The 15,490-nt window shown below is 43.8% G+C and overlaps 1 protein-coding gene across 7 annotated transcripts in view; it reads left to right on the forward strand.

The window, feature by feature from the left end:
• TCF20 (transcription factor 20) overlaps positions 1 to 6,341 on the forward strand; it is a 129,861-nt gene extending 123,520 nt beyond the window's left edge. For 5 of the 7 annotated variants that reach the window (XM_039725501.1, XM_039725507.1, XM_039725502.1 and 2 more), the window contains 2 exons: positions 321 to 448; positions 4,217 to 6,341. In XM_039725501.1, coding sequence (XP_039581435.1) covers positions 321 to 404 — 84 coding nt within the window. In that variant the 3' untranslated portion in view covers positions 405 to 448; positions 4,217 to 6,341. The remainder of the gene's footprint in view (positions 1 to 320; positions 449 to 4,216) is intronic. The other 2 variants (XM_039725505.1, XM_039725506.1) reach the window with 2 other exon arrangements.
• Positions 6,342 to 15,490: the final 9,149 nt, after the last annotated feature.

Raw genomic sequence — 15,490 nt, forward strand, 5'->3', positions numbered from 1 at the left:
TGGTGGCTCAGCATCTTAGATTGTCTTAAGCCATCTGTTTGGGCAATTTTCAAGTGATGCTTCTCAGCTTGTTCTAACTTTTTGTGTTAAATTCTGTGTTTCTTAAAATTAACCAGGCCTTCATATCTCAGACTCTACTTTTGTGGAATTACCTGCTTTTGTCTTCGGGAAAACTCTGTCTGAAAAGTCTATTTCTGACTCCTAATACTGACTTCTCTTTCTCTCTCTCTCACTTTCTGTATGTTCCCTTTCCCTACCCCTGTCTTCTGTTTCTCCCTCATTTTCTTTTTCCTCCTCTGTGTGGCTTGGTGGTTTGTCAGCCCCTCCTTCCTTGCTCTCTTCCCTCCTTGCAGAACAAGATGGTGAAAGGCAGCCTCAGCACAGAGCAGTCGGAGCGGGGGTGAGGGGGGAAGTGTACTCCTGGGAATGGATATAAAAGCAAGCACAGGTGAGTGGGGGAGAGCTTCCAGTTGCACCTGCTGTCTTACATCCAGTGCCTTCCCCATTTTTGTGAGAAATTAAGGTGCTTTTGTATATATTCAGAAAATTTGTAATTTTTTTTCCTCTGCTACCATCCTGTTCATTTTTTTTTGTATTTCTGCAGCAGTTCCTTCTGTTAAACAATGAAAGGCAAAGCTTGTTAGCTGTTACAACTGCCTGATTACTCTCCCAGCTAAATGAGTGGCAGAAATCTCCTTTTGTATCATGTCCATAAGGATCTGAAGGTGTTTTTCTGTGAGTCTCAGAGTAGTTAATAAGCTTCTGTATAAATAAAATCATTAAAGTATCTTAAATTCTATATGTAAAGAATAAATAATATTGATGAGTTCAGTATTATTGTAACCCAGGATTCCCATTTTTGGAAATGTAGATAGATCCAGGGATAAGTAAATCAGTCTTAGCAGGACCTCACTGTGTTTCTTTTGGCCCAGCTTTTTTCTCTATTTTGCAAACAGAAGTGGGGCATAGAAGGTAGTATGTGTATCCTGAAGTGATCATATTCCATAACTTTGTAGTGTGCCCCAAGTTCCTCACTGCACTTCCTTCCTGCCTCCTCCTTTGTCTAGGCCCAGTGTTCATACAGCCAGGTGAGAACTTGGTTGGGAATTCCATTTGTTTGAAACAGCTTTTTGCCGTGTTAGCATCAGAGCTGGGTCATTTTCCTAATCTGGTTCAATACAGATTGGGAAATCTGGGAAAATACACTGGCACAAGGAGGGAGTAGCACTGAGGTGGGAGTTAGCACCTGGGGAATGGGATGAGTTGGGATTTCTTATTTCTTACTCAATCACGAGTGCACTGCAGTTCAAAGGCAACAGGGTGTATTAAAATTAAATAAGTGTTCAGTTTCAAATTAATGCTTGTTGGCACCGTGTCCATGAAACTGCAGCCCAAGAAGGTCTCTTGCCTTCATTTCACTACTCAATTGCATTTCTTACTCAAGCTCTTTGCTTCTCTTTTTCTTGCAATCATGCAGGGGAAGTTGCTCTTCTGTGTCAGTTCTTGGAACTGCTGATGGTAATCCCCTTCCTTCATTACCGTTCCCTTGCTTCCCAGGCACCTCTCCTGACTTAAAATCTTTCCTGTTTTTCAAGTAAAGTAATTGTGAAGTACTTCTAATGGTGTTCTGTGTGAAGGATGAGAGATTAATTGGAAGATTGTGGGGTTTTGGTGCAGTAGCAGAAGACCCATATAAACACTTTTTGTGGACTGACTGCTGACTTGCTTTAGCTCAGCTGTGTTCTGTGATTTTCCATTTTTAATAGCATTCATTCTTGGCTTTGGAGTGTTGTTTTAACAGTTACCATGTAAACAGTGTTTAACAGTATTCAGTGTTTGAGTAGCTTTCTCCTTCCATGGTAAAGGTCACTGGGATTCCTTTAAGCTTTTCTCTTTTCCTTAAAATGTAACAGGTGATGTAATTCATAATGTTAAAGCAGGACAAGAGTCCCACAGCCAAAGTGCCTCTTCTGGCTGTTTAACACTAGGGAAGTGCCATTCCTTTAAGATACTGGTGAACATTACTGTGTCCCAGAGACCTTTACACAGCTTTGTTCCCTGCATTATTTTCCAGTGCTAGCTCTTTTTTTATACATCATAGGAATGTCTTGACTTAAGACCTTGCAGGCTGTGGAATCTCTCCATGGTATTCACTATATGCTCTAGATATCTCTCTAAGGCATCATGTCTTTTGAAATCAAATTTTGCCTCAAGTAATTCTTACCAGAAGGTCCTATTTAGCCACCCCCTTTCAATGTTCAGAATATCTTAAAAATTAGATTCTCCAATTCCAACCTGATCTTGCATTTCAAAATAAAAGCCATGAAAATCTAAAACATCCTTATAATAACAACAAAAAAAAAATTGTTGTATTACTGTGGTAATTAAAAATTCTGAAGGAGAATTCTGTAGCATTCCAGGTAGTACTGGATCTGTCCTTCTGCTGGCCTTAGTGTACGATACAATGGATACTCATTTGTGGGATTATTGGGCTGTTTTAGTCCTGGTTCACTCCCAGGCCTAGCAAGTTAAGAACAATCCTGCATGTTGGATAACATCCAGGCAAGTCAGTGTATTCTGTCTTCGTTGCTTCTCTCTCCCTGAGCCAGTTGCCTCTAGAACATTTGGATCAAGTCCAGATCTGGAGAGTGACTGTGAGAGCAAGTCTGGTGCTCTGGATCTTGTCCAGGAATGAGGCAGGACTCTCTGTGTGTTGAGCCTGTTTCTTCCCTGAGCCAGTGCCTAATGCTCTGGACCAGCTCCAGGCATGGGCAAGCTGCAGTTGTACGGGAGCCAGAGACAGCAACACGGCCTTGACACCCCTTCAGTGAGGGCTCGCAGTTGCACGGTAATGAAACCACAAAGGGCAGCTGCCTGAGCTCTCTGGGAACCTCCCCCTTTCCTCTTCAGCTGCTGCTCCTGACCTTGCCCATCTGGTTTTTGTATGTGCTTGCCTGACTCTTTACTCACTCGCAGCCTGGTACCCCTGGATGGGGGATATTTGCAGCCAAGAGTTGGGCTTGCTGGGATGTCATCTAATTGGTGTGCTGATGATCAGAGCAGTATTGACTTCTGCATCACACTTAGTTAGGGTTCCTGGAGTTTAATTGCAGCTATGAGCAAACATGGGTGTTACTTTGCTCCCAGGCACACCTCTAATTCCGTTAACTGCTTTCTGTATGCATCACTTCTGGTGCAAGTTCTTTTCTCAAGCTCGCTAGCTGGTAGGAAGGAATTTATCCAAGTCATATCTAAGTAACCTTACTAAACAAATACATTGCTGTTGGGCTCACTTGTGTTATGGGATAAGGGAAGGAAGGAAGGAGTACATTATTTCAAGGTTTGCTGTCTCTCTATGCAGAGTAAGAATGAGAACCCAAACTTAGAGAAATTAAATTTTAACTTTGTAATTTCTCTTTTGAGCTGAGCCTCCACCAACTTAGTAAACTCCTGAAGTTCATTTTCTCACCTCAGAGAATTTCTGGACAGGGAAAACATGTGCCAAGCACTTGGACATTTCCACATTTGTCTTGAAAGACATCACAAGCTTAGTCCTTCTATGAACTGTCTCTGTAATATGAAAATCAGATCAAAAAAGCAGCAGAAAGAAATATCACCTGCCCTTCAGTTAGTTAAACCACACACAGCTTTACCTTTACTTGGTGAAATCTGGCAATTTCCCAGGTTTGGTTCCTGGACTCCTGTAATTTTGATACTGGTTTCACTGTCTGCTACATACTCACTGGAAACACCACTGGATGGTAGCAGAGTGGCCCATAGGGAAACATTTGGGTGCAGTCCCTCATGGCATCCCAGGAGCTGTCACCATGCTGGGACGTGCTCAGCCCCTCCCTTTCCCAATCTCACAGTCAGTGTGAGGAGCGGACATGAGGTGAGTGAGCTCCTGCTGGCTGCTGGAGGTAGAGGTGAGTGCTGTGCCATTGTGGTATGGGTCATCCTGTCATCCCAGACCTCCTTCAGAACTGGGCTTGCTTTTTTTTTTTTGCTGGTTGTTAAACAAAGAGTTTTTATCCTATGGATTAGCTTTCATGAACTACTCACCATTGTCCACATCTGTTTTCAGTTCACAAAGCTAAAGAGCTCTTGGTGTTGCTGCTGTGATAGGCTGCTGAGTGAGTTTTTCCAAAGCCTGAGGGGCCTGTTTGCAAAAGGAGGGAAGGAACCATTCCAATATTATTTTGACTTTGTTTTTCAGGTTAGGCTGTTGAGATAAAAAGCGGTGGACATTCGTGACTGAATGGAATCTCTCCCACTGTGCAGCCATGCCCCCTCTCGACGTGCCTGCCAATGCCAGCACTTCCTTCATAAATTCTTACATCACACTCAAGACTGATGACATCACAGAATCTGACCAAGGAGTCTGAACCAGCTGTTTCCATGGACACAATCTCCATAGTGACAGTGGGGAGGGGAGGGGGAAAAAGGAAACAGGTGGGGGGAATTAAAGAGGGAGGGATAAATATATATATATATAAAGATCTATTTTTTAGTCTTGAAAGACTTTGTTTTAAATGAAAGGTGCGCTATATCCCTTTTGATGCTTTTGATTAAGATTTTTAAAACCCCATATAAATTAAAAAGGAAACCTATAGCTAAAGTAAATATTAAATCCAAAATTAAAGCAAGGCATGTGGAGCCTAACATTTTGTGGGAAAGAACAGCAAAACTGGGAGTACTCCAGACAGGACTTGTCTTTGTTCCTCTTGCTTTCTTTCTCACAACATCTGATGAAATTCAATTTTGAAAGGCCAATGAAATACTGATAAATTGTTTGTAGGGTGTGGGAGGAAGGCTTGGATGATTGCAGGTAATTTGGTGTCAGTAGTTGTGTCTGAGGGGTAGGGAGGTTTCCATTTTTGAGAAACACTATTAACAATGTAAGCTTGAATAACATCTGCAGACTCTTGGGTCATGAGACTCATGAAGTAAGAGGTGGCTGCTGCTTGCTAGGTCCCATACACCTCATTGGTGTGGGAACACCTGTACCACACAGGGCAAGGGAATATCTGCCCTGTGTGCAGCAACGTGACCCCCAGATCATTCCAAGAAGCTGCCTCCAGTTTGGAAGGCAGGTGAGAGGAAGACATGGTTTACCTGCCAGGAAGTCTGAATGTTGGTGGAGTCAATGTATCTTCAAACTGATTGGGGTAAATCCACTTGGCCCTCTTTTTATTTTTATATTTTTACTTTTCCTAAGGAAGGAAGAGGAGTGTCAGTGTAACAGTCTACACTATATGGTTATTCGGGGTTGGGTTTTTTCTTTTTTTTCCTTTTTTTTTTTTTTTTTTTTTTTGTAAATTGTGTAATTTTAAAACATTTGGGGTTTAGGAACAACAACAAAAAAAATCATGTTTTTTTTCTCATTAAGGCCTTAAGAAAGGGGTTAGTGCATCTTTCAGGGGTCACTCTGCCATGGGAATAAAAATAGCTGTTTCACAAACAGTTTTATATAAAAAAAGCTTAAAAAAACCAAAAAAACTAATAAACTTCATTTTAACCTTGTCTCCTTTTGTTTTGTGCGAACTTGATTTGTTTAAAAGGACAGAGACAGTACTATCTGCTGCTTTTTGGTTTCTTTGCCTTCATCGGTTCTGCCTTCAGTGATGACCTTCTGAACTGGCCCAGCAAGAGGAAGACCACAAAGGCTTTGAAAAACTAAAGCTTAGGATTTGTTTGATGTTCAGAGTTAACAAGCCAATGACTGGATGAATTTTCTGTTCATGTGAGTTGGTGGTATTTCACCAGGTCACTGACTTCTTTCACTCATAGGATGGTAGCATATCCTAGCAGTGTCAAACAGCGTGTTGTTTACTGGGAAGTCACTAGAGATAGGGATCTAACCAGCATGACATGGATTAAAAAATGGGGTTGATATTGTGGGGAGGGAAGAACTATTTTAAAAGTTATGTACTGGATGCTTGCTCAACTACTCACATTTTGGAGTATTCAGCACATAAAAATAAAATCTATGATAGCTCATATTAAGATATCTATTTTAACTCTATTTTTAAAAGATCGATTTAAAGATTTGGGAGATAATTTGGCAGTTATTTATTTCTATAAGTTGCTACTCTCACTCATAAATATTTGGAAAGAAAAGGCAGCCTTCTGCTTACTCCTTTCCCAGTAGCAGCTACTGAAGTTAGTATGTCCTTTACATTAAGAAATAGACCTGTTGTGATAAATGTCACTAATGTGTCATGAATTGGTGCTGAAAATATTTAACTGCTGGTGTAGTCAGAAAAAAGTCATTTTTAGCATAGTTAATGTGATTGAGTAAATGACTTCTTTTCAACTGAATAAAAATTGTTTTTTTTTTCATAGTGTCTGTTCTATTCTACATATGCAAAAAACAAAGTTGCTGTTATTGCATTGATTTTATGTCGGTGAAGAGTCAACTCTGTATGTAGCACTGTGACAGCAGAACAGTGTGTGCTGGAACTGCTGAATTTGACACTTTCACTTTGGCTCTTCAGGCTGGTGTCACAGCAGGGGCAGAAGGTTTTTGGGAAGTTGGGAGGGAGCTTTGGAGGTTTTCCATGTGGGAGCTTGTGGCAAGTGTGGAGATTCAATATTTCCTTGTGCACCGTGGCTGGAAAGTGGTGGCAGTTGTGTAGAGCAAATAAAGCAATGGTACCACAGTGAATTCCATGGGAAGTATTTCACAGTGGGAAGTGCTTAAAATCCTTCGACTCCGCTTTGGCTTAATCCCCCCAGTGCTGTGGTCAGAGGTGAGGGGTGATCTCCAGTAGAGCAGGATTGTGCTTGGTGGTCAAGTCTTTACAGAAACCAGAGCTGTCGTGATTCTAAACCTGAGCCAGGAGGAATTCAAACTGTGTAATGGCTTCTGGGAGAACTTGGAAATTATCCAGAAGAGTCATAAAATCCTGTTGGAAATAAAAATTTCTTTTGGCTGAGAAAATACAAAGTGCTGAGTGGATTTTGAAAGCTGTTTTACGAAACATTTACCTCCTCCATCTTGCAAAAGCAATTAACAGCTCGACATTGTGGATACCCCAAACTGGAAAGAAAGAAAAGGTTTGGAAGTCTTGGCTAATTTGGAATTTGTGGAGCAGAAATGACCTGCAGCAGAACCTTAAAAGAGATTGTGTATAGATGAGAATGGCATCTGCTTGGGACTTACCTGTTTGGATGAGGAATGAACTAACGAGAGCTTGGATAAGGCAGCTCATTTTCAAAGTGTTTCTCCGTGCTGACTTGAAAGAGACTTACACCAGTGTGCTGGAAGTGAATGTGATGGTTTAGCAGCCTTTCCAAGCTAACCAGAGTGAGTCAGCACTGCTGCATGGCGTCGAAGAAAAAGATGTTTTCACATCAAGAATAGGGAATGGATTCAGCATGAAAAGGATGTTTATTGATATGACAAAGCCCTGGGATGTGTACAGAGCAGATCTCGAAACCAGGAGCTGCCCATGCATACATTTGTTGTTTGTATGTATTTTGTATTGCATGTGAAATCCATGCTTGGGAATGCGAGGCACGGACCACTGTGGATCGTGCAGCACAGGAGAAAGCCAGCTCAGCTGCTCCTGCAGAGGGCAGTGGCGAACTCACTAACTGTACCACAGAGGTAGGAGAGAGTTTTACTTGGGGTTGTGACATTCTTGAACCTTTTGAATTGCTTAGAACAAGACAAACTGATGTTCAATAGTATTGAAATAAAAAACATTCAGGGGTTCAGGATGCAGGATCTGCTGAAGAATGGTGCACGCCTAGTTCATGGAGTCCAGCTAACGGCAAGCTAAAGAAATGCTTTTTGGTGGGACATGAGTGTAAATGTTCAATAGTATTGAAGTAAAAAACATTCAAGGGGTTCAGGATGCAAGATCTGCTGAAGAATGGTGCACGCCTAGTTCATGGAGTCCAGCTAACGGCAAGCTAAAGAAATGCTTTTTGGTGGGACATGAGTGTAAAAACCAAAAAGTTTGTTGAGATATTGAATGACAGCTCTGGAATTTTGACTATTTAAGGTGCAGTAATGTACATAAAAATTAATATTAGGAAAGATACTACCTTAAACTGGCACACATTTGGGGGCTGGTTTGGACATAAACTTTATAAATTATCATGCCTATTAGCTGAGTTATTATGTAAGGATTTACCTGTGCTGTCCCAAGTGCAATGGGTGTCCTGCAAGTGATAGAAATATTTAGTAGAAAGATACAGCATTGGTTTGTCTGATCTAGTCCCTGACTTATCAGAATGACTGAAAGAAGCAGTCCTCTATCTCAAAATGTAGAAAATTAAGTGTAAATATCATACTTTTGGAAGTGGAACAGGATATTTCGATGGTTGAGGATGAATAATTCACCACTGCTGTGGACTTTTTTTAATTATTAAAAGTTACATGAAAAGGAAGAGGGTACAGGTAATCCAGGTTCAGTTACAGATCTAGAAAACACAAAGATAAGGTTTTACCGACTTTGCTATGAGATGCTGAAAGAGTAGTTGTAGTCTTCGCTTTGGGTTAGAAATTCCTGTTGTGAAACAGGAGGAGATTCTTGTCTGGCTGTGAAGTTCCAACAAACAAGTTTAGGTTTGGGTTTAGTTTTTCGTTTCAGGTTTTTTCAGATGGAACTCTGGCAGCTTATTAAAGTCAGATAATTTAGTCAGCAAAGGTAGAGGACAAAAGTAATTACTAGAAAATTGTGGGAGACCAGTAACACTCTGGTACTTTCTCCTGGCATTGCTGCAGGCCAGTGAGAGCTTGGCTAATGCACATCACTGAAAAATTGGCTCCATACGAATTCACGCACCATGAGCCCTACCTGACCTGTGCTATTCAGCCAGGAATTATTGTGTAAAGCTCTGAAGGAGATTATGAGGTTTTTCCTTAGAGTGCAAAGGTCAGTGAAATAGTTGCTGTCATCGTCCCTACATGTGATTGTTGAATTGTTTGTTCTGTCTGTACTTCTGGCAGAATCCAAAAGGTTTACTCTGTCATCCAGCTGGAAAGTGAAGAGTGCTGCTTACAGAATCTTTTTGTAGGATTTAATTTCTTAAGTGGATCCCTCTTCCTGTTCAGCGTGTTTATCCTGAACTGGAAGGAAAACATTGCTTGTTTGCTGGCTTCTTCCACAGGGCAATACCAAGAGCTGAGATTGCTTCTCTTCCTCCTTCATCCTCCAGAGGTTTCTTGCAATTTATTGCTTAACTCAGTTTTAATGCTGTGGTTTCAAGGTTCTGACCTTACCTGGCCAGCTTCAGAAATGCTGATATTTCTTAGCAGCCCCAGAGAGACTTAACTCCCATCCAAATAATTTGAAAAAGAAAAATAGTCTTCTAGCTCATAGCAAACCCCCTGTGAAAGAAACGTTCCATTCTAGCTGGCCTTCAGGATTCATACTGATGTGTTCTCTGCCTGATAAAAACTTCTTGCATGTGCTACTGAACATGAGCATGGTCAGGTTACCTGCAAAAAGCACCTGTATTGCATTAGGGGCTTTTGGGTTGTAGCTACCCCTGCTGACAGACAAACTTGGGTTTCACAGTAGATTTGGAGGTAGGTGGTCCCTGGCTTTGAGATACAGCATGCCAATGGTTTTCTGAGTTTTATTGAAATTGCTTCAGTGCCACATCTTTTAGTGGGGAGCAGCAAAGAATGGCAGAGGAAAGAGCTGGGAGGTTTTTACACTGAAAATAAAAATGGTGGTGTAAGGGTAGGTTGCGGTGTGCTGTCATGGCTTGCCTCAGTTACCCAGGCCCTTCTCCAGGGGTCAGTCACCTCTCCTTTCCCCCACCTTGACTCCTGCTGGGCACAGTCTATCAACCCAGAAATTCCAGGGGGCCATCGAGTGATGGGCAGGTTCAAAGGATGCTCTCCACCCCCTGGGGGCCCCTTGGCCCATCCAGGTGTCCCTCTCACCTGAGACCCCCTCCCCCTGTGCCTGGTTGGTGCTCCCTGTGTTCCCTCCCCTGCCCCTCTCCCCAGGTAAAAGGGGAGCACACCATGGGCCCGGGGTTCTTGTGGAGCTGCTCCTGGATTCAGAGGCCATGCGGCCCAGAATAAAAACTCTGGATTAAACTCTCCATGAGGACCCACTCCTTCCTTCACCATCGCCTTAAAAGGTTTCTCCAGCTCAGGGAGGCCTGAGGAGTGACCCTCTCCTCCCAGCAAGCTCCAGCCGTAAGCACTGGAGCTCGGGACATGCCGGGACTTGTCCCCACGTGCTCAGCAGCGACTCCCAGCGAGCCGGAGCTCTCTGGGGTGCAAAACCCCACAGGTGCTGTGTTTGGCTCAGCAGCTGGGACCAGGCAAGCCAGGGCAGTCCCGTTCCGTAATACTGGTAAAATCCAATAGGGGTAAATTTGCATTGTATAGCGAGAGTCCTCTGAGCTGAAGACAGTTCATCAAAGAAATGTCACCGCTTCTCATGGTTTTATTAAAAAATGAGAGTCAGCACACTTCACAGCATTTCTATGATAAAAACTTAATTGGACTTTCACCCAAGTTCTTGCCCACCGGAAACAGGTTTCCTCTCAGAAGAGAAATGGAATTATTAGATCCTTACAAATTGTAGATTATTTCAAGGACATTACTTTGAAGGCTGTTGGAATTACAACAACCTGGATTATGGGGCATAACAATATCTACTTCTTCTTGTGCAATTTTCATGACCTTGGATTTGAAGTAACTTGCATGCAAGACAGATCTCACAGTTCACATTTGTAGTCAGAAGAAATACAGACGAGCAAACAAATTACTGTTTAGTGTTGTACTGTGAAATTCAGAACTGGCAGGTGGCAATGGATTTCAAAGAGGCAAGAAAGCACCGTGTTGTAAGCAGAACAAGGACCAATTTAATGTTGCACTCCTGGGTTTTGTAATATTTTGCTGCTTTGGAAACCAAGGTGAGGAAGTCACTGTATAAAGTGGATGTTGCAGTCTCGCTGTTCACCTGGTGTCCTGTTGTGGCTGAAACTTCTGAGGAGGAACCACTACCTGTACAGGTGACAGATGGCAAAAATACAACTGCCCATTTGGGAATGAAGCCAAAGAGCTGCACTCTGCAAGAAAATAAGCCAGTAAAATAAATACTGCTGATAGAGACTTTTCCTGCAACCAAAAGCAGAGGCCATACAAAATGGCCCAATTTTGTAGCTTCTAAGCAGGTTTCCAGGGTTGTGTTTGACTCTGCTCCAAGTGGGAATCATTCTTGGCTTTACATGACAGGAAAGTGTGCCAGGAGAAGAAACAGCTTCCAGAACTGTGAGATGGAAGTGGGCATTTGCAGCCTTAAAGAGGACAGCAAGGTTTGCAGGCCTCATGACTGACTCCAGCTGCACCATTCATTTCTACTAAAACCAGCAGCATCACGTTGCCACAGGAACACCAAAGACTTGGAAAAGATGCTGTTACAGCAGAAGTGTAAACATTCCTTATGACAGATGTGAAAGATGGATTTAGCAAACACCAAGTTTATGGTCTGCTGCTTCAGAAGAGGGAAAGAAGGTGCATCTTTTTAACTGTGCAGACTTGTTGCTGTCTAGAAGAGTAATGGATCAGAAGATATACAAATTATCATTAGGAACACTGCTAATCAGCAGCAGTGACTGTAAGACTGCCAGTAACTGGGGAAAATTCTGCTTTGGAGCATGGCCCTTTGGCCCCAACCACTGCCCACCACCCACCTTGGATGGATTCACCCCTGAGCTGAGCATGGCCCAGTCATGTGCAAGAGTCATGGAGAAATAACAGGTCAGTAGAAGTCTGGGAAGGTTTTTTCCTGAGGCTGCTTCTAGGGAATGCTATGCCATGAGAGGAGCCCTGGGATCACTGGAAAGGCACTTGAGGGCCTCACTGGTGGAGGTGGCTGTTGTTAATGACCTTTTCTGTGGAGAGCTGTGTGAGTTTTGGAAGAGGAGTCCAGGTAGGTACCTTACCAAATCCCTTCTGTGCCATTTGTTAGACCACAGAGCAACAGGCCCTGAAATTCACCCTTTAACACAGAAAACCCTTTTTGCGTCCAAATGGTTGTTCCAAATAGGGGATGGTCTTTGTTGTGCTTCAAGGGGGACTGTTGGCCAGGTCACCAGGCTGGGTGGTCCCTCTTCATAAATGCATCAATATGAGGTTCTACCTCCAGTCAGTGGCATGCCACAGAAACTGGAATACAACAGCTGATGTTCATTTTCTAGGGTTTCATTTGACCTCTTTGAAAGAGCTGCTTGAGACAGACACCAGAAGTCTTTGCAACCTGTATTTACCATTTTTGCAGAGAGAGAGAGAGAGAGAGAGGAATTATATTTGCCCTTTATTTTTAATATTTATTTGAGTTACTTGGACTTTAGAAGTAGCTGATCAAAAACCTGAGCAACCTTTCCCAGTCTGCAGCTAAGAGTGCAGTGCAGGGCTTGGTGGAACTTCTTGTTCCTTACAATGCAGGAGGAGGAACAAGTCAGGGGCTCGTCTGAGCAGCCTCTTCATGTCTGTTAGCCACACCCCCCTACAAGAAAGCCACAGCCTTTTTTTGGCCTACCCGTGTTTTTACTAGGTTCATTAAGGATATACCATTTGGTAGTTTTTAAGAGCATCTGTCCTTAACTTTTTGATATGTAAGCCTGTACATATGTCTGGAAATACATAAGGGTTCAGAAGTGGAGAAAAAATGTTCACTGACCAGCTTTGTTTTTTTCTTTTCCAAAACTGAAGAAATTTTCTGCAGTGTTTGCAAAGCCATACCTGCTCTAGATAAAAAAAAAAATTAAATAAGAATTCAAACTGTGATCAGGAATCCCATCCAGCAGCCATGACTATTATAAAAAAATAAAAAAGAATTCAAACTGTGATCAGGAATCCCATCCAGCAGCCATGACTATTACAAACAGGACACACATGAAATATTTCCTTGTCATCTACATTCCTCTTTTAAAGCTCTCCAGAAATCCTGTTACAGAACAGACTCCTTTCAAGGCTCCTTTCAAGGTCTCTGGTCCAACCTGATGGCTCTGTGAAGGTCAGCCTCAGAACTATACCAGCCTGCTCAAGGCTTTGGACAGCCGAGGTTTGAAAACCTTCAGGGTAGACTCTACACTGTCTCTGGGCCTGTGTTCCTATGCTGAGCTGTCCTCTTGGAGCAGCAATTTTTTGTATCTAGTCACAGTTCTGATTGTTGCAGCTTGTGATTTGCCTCTTGCCTGTCACTGTGCCCTTTGGAGAAGAATCTGACTCCACCCTGCCTATAAAATCAGCAGTTCATGGTGGTATGACAGGTTAGGACATGACGTCAGGCTGCTTGAATCCCTGAAAATATTTAGCAGTAGTTTTAATCCCAAAATCCAGCACACCTGCAGGGCTTTGGTGCAACTGTCCAGAGTAGCTTGGGGAATTGGGGCAGCACTGAGTGTTTATTCTGGATCCAGTTCCTGCAGGGAGCTGTGCCTCAATCCAATCCCTCCCCCACAGCCAGGACAGGGGGTGTAGATCACTGCCTGCCTTCTGAATTTGGGAAAGAGCTACCAGAGCGTCAAAGACTCGAGTCTTCAAAGCTTTACGTCTAACTGCAATTCTCTACTAGTTCCCTGCTTGCTTTTTTCCTACTTTCCTGCAAACCTGATGTTGAGGTGAAGACCAAGGTGAAGGTGAAGACTCCAGCCAAGCCTAGACTGCTTAAGGGAACAGGGATCGAAACCTTTTTCCTTCTTACAGCCCCGAGCTTTCGCACCCCGTTGTGCCTCCCTGTTCCCCTTCCCCAGTCGCTGCCGCCTCGCAGCCCTCAGTGGTTCTGTCCTTGCCGAGCTCCTGGCGGGCCCGGAGCTGCGGACGCGGCCCTGAGCGCTGTCTGCTGCTGCCACCTTAAGGCTGCAAATTCGTTCTCCAGCAAAACCCTGCCCGCCTTCCCTGGGGACAGAGGCTGGGGAGCCGGGGACGGCCAGGGGCCGTCTGTAGCCGCTGGAGGTGACACAAAGGCAGCTGGAGGTGACACAAAGGCAGCTGGAGGTGACACAAAGCCCTCACGCCGCTCCCGCCGAGCCTGCTGCCTCCTCCACCGCCTCTCAGGGAAAGTGTAGTGGCGTTTCACGAAAGTTTTTGCGTGCACCCCCTGATTTAGTGGCTTGTGAGAAACCATCCTTTGTAATGTGTAGGGCAGAGCCGGAGCAGAGAGGCAGGAGATGAAAGTTTCTCTCTCAGAGGTTTTTCCATCCTGCTGCTGCCCGCCGGCCGCCCCGTGGGGAGAGAGAGGCCTCGAGGCTTGTTTTCATCGGCCCTCAGCAACAAATTAGAGGTGTGGATGCATTCGCACTTTGAATGCTTTTTGGTGGCAAATTTTGCTGTTATTTGGCTTGTTGTGTGATCTGCAGCCTTTCCATCCCCGTTGTGCTTCTGGCTGGAAATTGCAGCGCTGCGTGATGCTGAGGGGACACCTCTGACCTGAGGGTCTGTCTGAAGCCACCTTCGGAGAGCAGCCAGCCGGGGGAACACAGCGAGATCAGTGCCGGCTCTGACACAGCAGGGACCATGGAAGTCAGCTTGGCCGGGGTGGGCAGCTTTCCCCTCTACTGCTGTTCCCTCCAGCAGCACAAGCAGCAAGGTGTGCCTGTAGGAAGACATGTGGATTCTGTTTCCACAGGTGCATGCAGGTGGTGGGATCTGTCTGCCACAAGGCTGTCAGCACAGGAGGTGCCCTTCACTATCAAAAGACTTGCACAGGAAAACAGGTTGGAAATAGTTGCTGATTTTTAATTCTGAGTGCAAAGGTTATCCCAGGTATTAGGCTTTTGGTCCAAACAAAGTAAACACAAATCAAAAAGCTTTTGATTTTGAACGAGGCAGTAAAGTGTCATTAAGTAAATAAAGCAATTGAGGAGTTTTATGAGGCCTTTCCCTCTTTCTGGATATAAGACAATATGTTTTAAGACAATATGATATAAGACAATATGTATAAAACAATATGTTTTATCCTGGAGTAGCACAAATGAGAAAGGAGCTGCAGAAAGGCTTTAACTCACATACACAGTGCCTGTGCTCAGCCCATAGGAGACCGAAGGTTTGTCATCTCCATCTGTGGCATGGCTTTGAAAATTTTCACCATTTTGTGGGGTTTTTTTAAGCAACCCAACAGAAAGTTTTAAAGTGTTATTACCTCAAAAGTGTTGTATTGCATTAAATAGTTTATCTAGTTGTTGTTTCTGCACTGGGTGTTTGGTAATTTGCATGAATAGTACGTTTGTATCCTCTCTTATCACATGGTCTTATCCCCCCCTAAGCCCCCTAAGGTGGTAACGATTTGTCCCAGGTTTACCCCTCCCCTCGCCCCTTTCTCACTTGTATCCCATTGTCTGTGGCCCCCTTCCTCTGCTCCCCTTCCCCTGAGCTTAAAAGCCCATCTCTCTCTTTTTTCCCTGGGACGTCGCCTGAATCCCAAGGTGACTTCTCTCAAAGAGTAAAACAGGACTTTGGTCCCGAGGAGGAGAGCACCTCGTGTCTTTTATCCTTGTAAAGTCTGCA

This window comes from Passer montanus, unplaced genomic scaffold (genome assembly GCF_014805655.1).
Source record: "Passer montanus isolate IOZ18808 unplaced genomic scaffold, ASM1480565v1 scaffold55, whole genome shotgun sequence".
Taxonomy (NCBI): Eukaryota; Metazoa; Chordata; class Aves; order Passeriformes; family Passeridae; genus Passer; species Passer montanus.